The 10637-nt window shown below is 42.7% G+C and overlaps 1 protein-coding gene across 1 annotated transcript; it reads left to right on the top strand.

The window, feature by feature from the left end:
- The first annotated feature begins 713 nt into the window (after window positions 1-713).
- phc1 (polyhomeotic homolog 1) lies at window positions 714-9882 on the top strand. Its single transcript, XM_037676197.1, has 13 exons — window positions 714-823; window positions 2515-2753; window positions 2847-2912; window positions 3009-3152; window positions 5939-6094; window positions 6220-6969; window positions 7058-7187; window positions 7273-7451; window positions 7540-7603; window positions 7706-7793; window positions 8104-8275; window positions 9415-9637; window positions 9731-9882. The coding sequence occupies exons 2-13, from the start codon at window positions 2526-2528 to the stop codon at window positions 9880-9882; spliced, it is 2352 nt and encodes a 783-aa protein (XP_037532125.1). The 5' UTR covers window positions 714-823; window positions 2515-2525.
- Window positions 9883-10637: the final 755 nt, after the last annotated feature.

Here is a 10637-nt window from a genome sequence, read left to right as displayed (position 1 = left end):
CCCCCCAAAAAAAAAGCTGCTGTATAAATAGCCACATAAATACTTTTAACCCCTTTTAGTAAAATTTATAGGTGTGAATAGTATTGCTAAATTTTGAATTTTTATATTTGGATTGGGCTGGAGTGGATTTATTGCAGTGGTCTGGCATACATAACATACGATGATTAAAATTAATAATAATGAAACTTTGCAATGCAAATATTAAAATATGAGTTTATCAAAAAATAATTTCTTGATAAGGACGTTCTAAATTCAAAACAAAAAATGGCTCAACATGCAAGTTTTGACCTATTTCTGAGTGGATTTACGTGCCCAGAAAAGCACTTGTGCAACATTAAACTTTGTTTTGAAACAACTTTTTAAAACCGCAGTTCAAGACTTCCGGTGTTGCGCCAAGGTAGGTATCCCCAAAAAAAACAAGTCCCCTACCTCGGGAGCGTGTACAAAGCAGGAAAAGTGGGACCGACAAGCTCAACAATTCAACAACACACAGTACGTTAAAACCTGTAAATCTTTTTAGATTTATGTGGTAGAAGTCGATGAGGGAAACGTGTAAATCCGCAGGGGATAAAAAAATGATTTCGGGTAAACTTCGAAACAACACCGTTTCTTTTCCCATCTTTTGTCCCGTCGCAGCTGAGTTGCGTCACAGCGCCCTCTAGCGCCCACCGGTGAACAAGCGCATATTACAAAAACTTGAGAGGGGCGGGGTTTCACTGCAGGCGAAAATCTTCAAAGTGTAGTTGTTGCTAGGAAAAAAAATATATATCGGAGTCAATTAATGTATTTAATCTTTAAAAAGGACAGGCAAACCCACAAAGCGGTAAGCACGTAACTCCAGCAAAACTTACTGGCGTGTTACAAGAGTCATGTCTGTTAGTTTTCTGTCTGTAGAAAGCAGCTAATGTTGCTAAGTACTTAGCTTGCTGTTAAACTTAGTTATACAGTTTCTTAACTTGTACTACTTTTTAATGCTTGCACCAAAAATAAAATTGCAAGTCCCGAATTGTTTGCGCCAACTACAGTCGTACCAGATTTTAGGTACAGTGTATGTTAATGAGCAGTTGGGTAGCAGCACGGTTAGCCACCAAGCTCATCTCTTTCATGTTTTAAACTTTTTCCTTCATGTTCTTTTCCGAAAAATCAACTTGTCACGTTGGCAGCAGCTTCACTGATGAGGATACCTGATTGCTCCTGTATTTTACTTTTATTTTTTGACCCTTGATATTTGTTGCGACGGTGTAAAAGCCTGGCAGATACCTTTGTTCACTAGAGCCACGAAGAATGATCTTTGTTGAAGCTCTGCTCTGATTTATGTAGACCCTCCAAGTTTGACACCAGTTTTTCCTCTACTGTAATTAAAATAATTAAACAGTTGTAGTAAAGAAAAACTAGTTTAATTAATTTTAGTTTTTTTTTCTGGCATCACTAATACAACTATGAAAATACATGTTTTGAGGGGGAAAAACTGGGACAGTGTTAAATGTAAATAAAATAGAGTGCATAAGTTTGCAAATCTCACAAACTGCATTTTATTCACACAGGTACAGAGTAAACATAGCAAATGTTTTTTTTAAAAAATGTAACTGGGGAAAAAGAAATTTAATTTTGTGGCGACAACACATATAAAAAAAAAAAAATCTGTGACAACAAAATACTGTCAAACATGATAAAAAAGATGGGAGCATTTTGAATTTGTTTAATTGGCAGCAGACCATTAAGAGGACCGGATGTAAAAAGAGCATTTTAAAGAGGCTGAATCTCTGAAGTAAAGATGGACGGAGGTTTGGCTGTCTAAAAGTAGTTAAACAATTTCAAAATAACATTCTTATTGGAATACTTCGACTATCTCGGCAGCAGTCTCATCAAAAGACTTTTAAAAAAAAGTGACAATTTCTGAGCTCAAAAATAAGTTTGAAAGTCAAGATGCCTCTGATCGTTGGGCCCTCAGGGGCCACTGCATTAAAAACAGGTCTGACGCTGTCTTGTATATCAGTGCATCAGGATCAGAAACACTTCCACACATTCTTGTCTGTAAACGCAGATAAATGCAGATTAAAGAAGACCCGCCAGGACTACGTCAGACAACAGTGGGACAATCTTTTCCTTCAAAAACTCCAGCCGTTGGTCGTCTCAGTTCCTGGACAATTACAAGTTATTGTTAAAAGAAGAAGTGTTCACAGTGTTAAGATCCTCTCAACTTTTTTGATATATGTTGCTGCCATAAAATTCAAAAGTACTTTATTCTTTTCCAAACAAAAAGGTAGACTTTCTTAATTTCATCATTTGATATGATTACTGTCCTCCATTGTGAATAAAATATGGGTTTATAAGATTGCAAAACTATTTTTTTATTTCCATTTTACTCAACATCTTGTTTTTTTATTTTTTTAGAATAAGGGTTGTATTACACTTAAATAAAGTTGTAAATCGGGAGTTTTTGTCTGGAGAAACCGCAAATGCTTTCTGACAACCTTTGATTGGGGTTTTCCCGTTTTTTTCTAATTGTATTAGAAACAACAACCATGGATACAAGCGAAGACCAAAATGCAAGCGGCACCAATGGAAATCCTCAGACGAGTGGGAACTCTCGAGCCCCCCAGATAGCCCACATGTCTTTATGTGAAAGACAAGCTGTGCAGGCTCTCCAGGCACTGCAAAGACAGCCTAATGCAGCGCAGTACTTCCAGCAGCTCATGTTGCAACAGCAGATCAACAATGTGCAGCTCAACACCTTGGCTGCTGTGCAACAGGTAAACAAAGCTATGACACAAACTTCTACCCGCAGCAGTAACTTAAACACAAACTGTGAAGTCTCTAATGTTTCATTTCACCCTTTAAACCAGGCCACGCTTGCAGCTAGTCGCCAGTCCAATACATCAAGTCATAGCATGTCCCAAGCTCCCACCACTGTAAGTTTAATTGTTGTTAAATGATGCAACAAACAGTTTTTTAAAGCAGGTGAAAGATTTTATTAGCTATGATTTATTTTTGGTTTAATTCTGCAGGTCAACCTAAGCACTACATCTACAGGTGGGACGATGAGCAGTCCTCGTCCACACGGTCCAGTCACCTCTGCAGCAACCACAGCCCTAAACCAGTCGGTGCTGCTGGGTGGAAACTCAACAGGCCAGGGGCAGATGTACCTTAGAGTGAGTTCAAAATAAATATTTGGGTGTATGCTCGATGACCTGAATAATCCAATCAGCATTAATCTGGCCTCCAGTTTTAATGTTAAAAATCTTGGTGTTATTTTTGATCAGGACATGTCTTTTATCCCCCACATTAAAAACGTTACTAGAACCGCCTTCTTCCACCTGCGTAATATCACTAAAATTAGAAACATCTTAAATAAAAATGATGCAGAAAAACTGGTTCATGTATTTGTCACATCTAGACTGGACTGTGGCAATGGTTTATCTGGGTGTACAAATACTTCTTTAAAAAGTCTTCAGTTGATCCTTGCCAGAGTTTTAACTGGGGTTAGTGGGAGAGATCATATCTCTCTCCAGTTTTAGTTTCTCTCCATTGGCTCCCTGTCAAATCCAGAATTTCATTCAAAATCTTACTTCTAACCTACAAAGCTCTCAACAACCTAGCTCCATCTTATATTACAGTTCTTATTGTTCCGTATTTTCCCAGTGGAGCACTTCACTCTCAGACTGCAGGTTTACTTGTGGTTCCTAGAGTTTCCAAAAGCAGAATGGGAGGAAGATCTTTCAGTTATCAGGCTCCTCTTTTGTGGAACCAACTTCCAGTTTCTGTCCGTGAGGCTGACACATTGTCCAGTTTTAAGACTTTCCTTCCTGATAAATCCTATAGTTCGGGTCGGCTTGGGTTTCCTGAGCTGTCCCTTAAAGTGTTTCCCCTACTTTTGTAGTTAAGATAAGATAGAACTTTACTGAAGCTGCATGAAATTGTTGTGCCAGACTTTCAATACAAAGGAACATACACAAGAAATCACACAAGATATAAAAATAACAGAATATAAAATACCTACAATTAAGTTCTAAAACAGGTGCAGACAGAAACATTAAAGTGTTTATTGTGGTGCAGGATTAATTTTATTGTCCTATGTGTAGAAAGGGGGAGGAATTGAAAAGTTTGATAGCCACAGGGAGGAAGGACTTCCTGTGTTGTTCTGTGGAGCACCTCGGTGGTCTCAGTCTACGACTGAAGGTGCTGCAGTAAGAGTCCAGGGTGCCATGCAGGGGGTGTGACGTGTTGTTCAGGATCTGGAGCAGTTTCCTCAGCATCCTCTGCTCAGACACGTCTGTCAGAGACTGCAGGTCCACTCCCAGAACTGAGCCAGCTCTCTGGATGAGCTTATCAAGTCTGTTAGCATCAGCTTCCTTCACCCTGCTGTCCCAGCACACCACAGTGTAGAAGACGATGCTGGAGACCACAGAGTGGTAAAACATCTGCAGCATTTTCCTGCAGATGTTAAAGGACCTGAGTCTCCTCAGAAGAAAAAGGTGACTCTGTCCTTTCTTGTAGAGGGCATTGGTGTTAGCTGTCCAGTCCAGTTTATTGTCCACAGTGTCCACCTTAGTACCCTTGATGTTGATAGAGTTAATATCAGCCCCCCCCCCCCCCCCCCCCACACACACAACTTTACTTTATACTTTATACAAGCAGGGCGCCCCGCCCTCTCTACTGAACCTGCAGCTTCACATGCTGATTAGACTGGAACTACTGGCCCCTCACAGTGGAGGCTCGTTGGGCTCTTTATCTTCCTGGCTCTCAGAGAGATGTTTTGATCACCATCATGAAGGTGTGAATCGGACTGGAGCTGACCTGGAATCAGGCCTAAAGCTACAGTGTAGATTTTTGAAAGTTGAAATCGGAGACCACCAAAGTTGTTTTTTTCTCGTTTGATGTGAATGGCCTCCTTCACTCTTATTTCAAACCATCTGTCTTCTCTGTCTAAAATGTGAACATTTGTCCTCAAACGAGCGTCCCTTATCCTTGAGGTGTAGCTGGACCGTTGAGTCTTGTCCTGAAGAACTGCTCTCCGGTGTTGAGCCATACGTGTCTGTGAGGTCGTTTGGTTTCTCCAGTATAGAGCTCTGAACATTCCTCACTGCACTGACACCACACCGCTCAGCTTGGGTTTGGAGGTTCTGTCCTTGGGATGGACCAGCCTCTGTCTGAGGGTCCTGTTGTGTTTGAAGAAAACCCTTCTGAGTTTTGCAGATACTCCTGCAACATATTGGGATGACAACATATTTGTGTTTGCTCTTCTCTCTTCTGTTCTGCTGCATGTTTTTTGGATTTGTTTGCTGATTTGACAAACTCCCAGTTAGGATATCCTCAGGTTTGGAGAACTTTGATGCGTTTCTGTTCCTTTTCCTTTCCTTCTGTTTTTGTGGGTACATGTTTGGCCAGGTGGAGTAAGGTAACGACAGAAAGTTTGTGTTCCAGTGGGTTGTGAGAGTCGAACAGAAGGTTTCCTGTAAACTTCATTGTTGAGGCTTCCATCTCTTTCCATGTTCACCAAACAGATGAACAGAGCCTGATGTTGTCCACAGAGTTGATGTGTCTGCTGAACGCTTCTTTTGACCCAAGTGTCGTCCACGTATCTGAACCAGTGGCTCGGTGCTGTTCTCTTGAAGGAGTCCAGGGCTCCGTTCCATTTCCTCCATGTAGAGATTGACCACAGTCGGTGACACCGGCGATCCCATGGCACAACCATGCTTCCGTCTGTAAAGCTGTCGTTGAACACATTGAAATATCGGGGTGGAGTTCTCGTGTTTTTGGAGTCATGAGTGCACGTAGAATGATTTTCTATGGAACCGTTCTGTTGTTAACGTAGGACTAAAGAGTTAGAGTGAAAACCACAGTGATGAGGAACAACTCTGAGCTATTTTCTTCAAAATATCAGCAGCTTTAAGTTGTTCTGTTCACTCTAAGTTTAACTGTGGCTCTCTTTGCTTAGGTCAACCGTTCTCTTAGAGCTCCACTTGCCTCTCAGCTCATTTTCATGCCTGGTGGGACAACAGCTACGGTGGCGGCTGTTGCTCAGACACAACCACAGCAGCAGCAGCACGAATCTGCTGCCACCACCGCAACTGTCCAGTCTGACTGTGATCAGGTTTGATTACAACTATTTCACCTCTGTTCTACAGTCTGAGGCATCGATGCTTGGAGAAGACGCTTTTACTACATTTAATCGGAAATGTGTTTCCCCTTTTTGCAAATGTTATTTTTCTTTCCCAGGTGCAGAATCTGGCTCTACACTGTGCTTCCAACCCCAAAGCAGCTGCTGTGAAATCAGAAATTTCAGATTGGAAAGATGCTGCTAGTTTCCCACTCTCTCCGCAGCAACAGAGTTTCCCCCAAACGGCTCAGCAGCAGCAAGTGCAACCCCAACAACAGCAGATGGCAAAAACCAGCTTTAACCAACAGTCTGTCTCTAATTCTATGGCTGTGAAGACTGGAAACCAATCTTCCATAACGGTCACTCCTGCTGCCTCCGTCGCTCCGTCGCCCTCTTCATCATCTCCTGCACTTCCTCTGTCTCAGCTGCTCCTGAGCTCCTCTGCTGCTCCGGTCATCTTGGTGCCTTCGTCCAATGTAACCACCTCCACCCAGTGCTATCCAATTGGCTCAGTGGCCCCAAAGACCAACATTAACACTCAGACTCTGGTGGTGCACCCCGTACAACAGGCCAGCACTACAATGGACAAAGGTCCTGTTCCAATCCAACCCAAAACTGCCCAGGGACACCGCTTACCGCTCCATCTGTCTCCCCGAAACTTGCCTCCCATTCTCCCAGCTCCACCAAGCAACAGTCAGGTCACCGCAGGGGGCCACAACCCTCCCCACATCCCTGTGCAGCTGGTGGGAGCCAGGCAAGGCGTGGCAGGAAACGCACAAGCTGTGGCTCTGACCCAGACCCGAAGCAGCACAGCCCAGGACAGTCCATCAGGTGGGACCGTTACGTCAGTCTCCAACAACACAGCTGTGGTAAGATGAGGCGCAGAGCTCAGGTTAACGTCCCGGTGATGCTCTGCAAAGATTTGTAACGTCTGTACTTCTTCCCACACATCGTTAGACAAAACCAGTCGTTGGCTCTTTGAAGAGAAAATCTGAATGTGACGCAGCAAACGACATGGCAGAAGCAGATTCTGCACCCATGAAAGACTGTGCTCCTCCTTTATCTCCAGCTCCAACAAAGGACTCGAGTAAGTCCTTTTTGTCGCCTTCAAATCAAGAAAACATAAACTTTATGTGGATTTGACGATTAAAATTGTCTTGTTTTTTTTACAGCTCCTTCAGTGGAATCTATATTCTCGTCTCCTCCGACTCTCTCTTTGCCTCCGCCATTGTCCAGAGTTGGACACGGGGACAAAGACAGACTGCCTGTGCCCCAAGCAGTGGTCAAGCCTCAGGTTCTCACTCACCTCATTGAGGGATTTGTGATTCAAGAAGGAGCTGAACCCTTCCCTGTGAGTTCATCCTTCCATTGTTACACAGCAGCTAGAAGTCAAACTGGATGACGGCGTCTTAGCTTTGACGTTGTGTTTGATGCTTCAGGTCGCCGGGTTCCTCAAAGACAGAGATTTTGCCCTGGTTGGACGCACCGAGAACGGACCCCCATGTAAGTTGAGTTTTATTGGCTCATTTATCAAGTGTGATAACTCCAAAACAGCAAATGTTTTTGAGTCAGCACTCTGAGTGTTTTTTTTTAAATCTCGTTCAGTGTTGAAATGTGAGTACTGTGGATGCCTCGCTCCAGCCAGCCAGTTCAGGGGATCCAAGAGGTTCTGTTCCAATACTTGTGCTAAAAGGTACAGATCTCTGTACAATAAACCCTTCCAGTTCAGTTTTATGTGAACAGTGTTGTCTACCTCTTAAAGAGTTTGCTTTGATTAGAAACCTGCCAGACTCAAAGCAAGAAAACTGTCATTTTAATTTGAGGCACAATTGTTTTGTTATTTTTGTTTCCTCAGATGTTTTTGTCCCAAATGTAGAAGCATGAATTGGGATTAAAATAAAATTTATCAAACATGTTTTAGTTATTGAGAAATTCAAGACAGTTTTTTTTTTTTGTTTGTTTTTTTGTAAGAAGCCCCCTCAGATTGTTTTTTCAATTTGCAGGTATAACGTGAGCTGCAGCCAACACTACAAGACCAGCAGAGGGCGAAGTGGTGGGGGGCTGCCGCCACGTCCAGCGGCCGCAGTGAGCTCTGCACGACCCAAGGGTTCTTCTGGCAAGAGCAGTTCTAACACCGCCCACAATAAAATATCAAACAAGCGTCTTTCTGTCAAGGTGAGAGCTGTTCACAGGATGCTTCGTCTTTTTTGTGTACAAGCAGTTTATGCTGATCAGACACGTTTCTTAAAGGTACTCATTGCATCATCGGGAAGACCAGAAACAAAAACCCAACATGTCATCGAATGTAAACTTCTAGTGTGTGTTTACCTGCAGAAACAGCTGAAGGGACTGAAAATAGGTCAAGATGAAAGAGTCGTTTGGGAATGAGAAGTCCGACATTTTCTGACGTATTGATTACACTCAGAAATAAATGAGTAAAATATGTGTCTGTTCGGAAGTGTGTACACAAAAGACAACATATGTTAAGATTCTAGTCCTGAACTGGCCCTCGTCTGGTCCATTCCAGTCGTGTAGGCATGTTATGTGCATGAGATGAAGTTTCAAGTTATAAACTCTGCTTAGTCCCCAGTATGTGTTCACTTCAGCTCTTATTCTTTCTCTCTTTTTTTGCGTTTAGCAGCAAGTTAACGCTTAAATTTCCACCTAATCGTCTTCAAAGTTCTACACCTGTCCGATTCCGCCATATTTGTTTACCTGCTCAGATCTTCCTGATGTAGGTCCATGACTCAAGCCCTCACGTGGTTTTTGACGGATTCAGCAGAGTGCTTTGTTTATATTAAGTGCATACCCACATTTCATATTATATCTGGAAAAATACTTGAGGAAACCCTTTCAAACTGCACCATTAAAGTTCAGAATAACTTTTTTCAAGGTATTTTTTTTTTTAGTTTGCGATGTGTAAACGTGTGGATTTATGGTAACTTGCTCTAAATATCAATGATGAGCTAGTTTCCTAACTTGAGGCTGCATGTGATTTGTAACAGTCTGGCAAATACTTCTCTGCTAATTGTGCAGAACTTCGGCCAGTCGGATAAATAAAGCGGAGACAAACCTGTAGCTGTCGGAGCTGGGTGCTGGTTTATTTGAGGATTTTATTTATTTTATAAACAGATTGTTTTCAACAGAACAAGAAGGGTTTTCTTGTGAAACCGACAATAATCCGGCTGCTCAACTCAAACAGACCTCGGTGGCTTTAAGAAATTTGTCAACCAGATCTTCTACGTTCACACACAAGCAAAGTTGTTAAATATTTCACATTGTGTTTTATTTAACGTTGTGCTTTCTCCACGTAGTGCAACTCTGAGTCCAGCCGCTCAGAAGACATGTCCAGCGATGGGGAGGAAGAGGACTCTCCTTCTCTGTCCCCGTCTTCCTCCTCGCGCTCCTGCTCCAGAGCCGAGCACAGCGCCCCTCAGTCCGACAGCTCGGCTCCGCTAGACGGAGCCAACTTCCTGTCTGCGACGCCGGCTCAGTGGAGCGTGGAGGAAGTCTGCAAGTTTGTCTCCTCGCTTCAAGGTCGGCGGTCACATCAGACTCCGTTCCTGATTATTTTAGCGCCTCTTCTTCTCCCGGCTGATTGTGTCGTCTCGTCTTTTCTGGTGTGTTCAGGTTGCGAGGAGCTGGCTGCCCAGTTTCTGTCGCAGGAAATAGACGGGCAGGCTCTGCTTCTTCTGCGAGAGGAACATCTCATTTCCACCATGAATATTAAACTGGGTCCGGCTCTCAAGATCTGTGCCTCAATCAACAGTCTGCGCGAGTAAGGGCTGTCTTTTCTTTCTGACGTCTCGTTGAAATCAACACTTGGACTCCTAAAACTGAAATTCTTGAAGACGGTAGGGATGCGTTTGTTTAAATCCAAATAAAGGTGCCCTGTTAGTCATTTTGACACTTGCTGTTGGACACTGAATGTGCAACTTTTGCATCCTGTTTTTTTGTTAGTTGTCTTTAGTGTCTTATTTTTCTGTCACTGTGAATGTAGACCTGTGTTCTGGCTACAGCTGTTCACCTGTTGGGTGCAAAAAGAGAAACACTGCCTTCACACGGTGCTTTAACTTTAGTCTTATGGTCTGAAGTGGTATTGGTTACATTTATATGGTTAGTCTTTTGTTTTGGTCAAAGATGTTCAACCCAGGCTCCAATCACATCCAGAACGACACTCAGAAAGCCTGGTGTATTTTCTAGTTCTCATAAGCAGTCACTGAATGTTTAGTTTTTTACATTTTTTCATTTTTATAGTATCAGAATATTTTTTTCATGAAAACAGTAGTTTTAGTAGCTTTAATGGGCGTGTCCACCTGAGAACAGGTATTTCTCATGGTTTACTCGCAAGGGCTGATGTTGGTCCCCTCTGTACACACAGAACTATCAATAAACATTACAGGTTACTAAAACTGCACATGTGTCTTTTTAACCATCAATCCATCATTTATCATCCATTTATCCATCCATCTATCCATCCATTTATCCATCCATCCACCATTTATCATCCATCCATCCATCATTTATCATCCATTTA

Source organism: Nematolebias whitei, chromosome 5 (assembly GCF_014905685.2).
Source record: "Nematolebias whitei isolate Nwh7 chromosome 5, NemWhi1, whole genome shotgun sequence".
NCBI classification, from domain to species: domain Eukaryota; kingdom Metazoa; phylum Chordata; class Actinopteri; order Cyprinodontiformes; family Rivulidae; genus Nematolebias; species Nematolebias whitei.
This window is presented reverse-complemented; position numbering and strand designations above follow the sequence as displayed.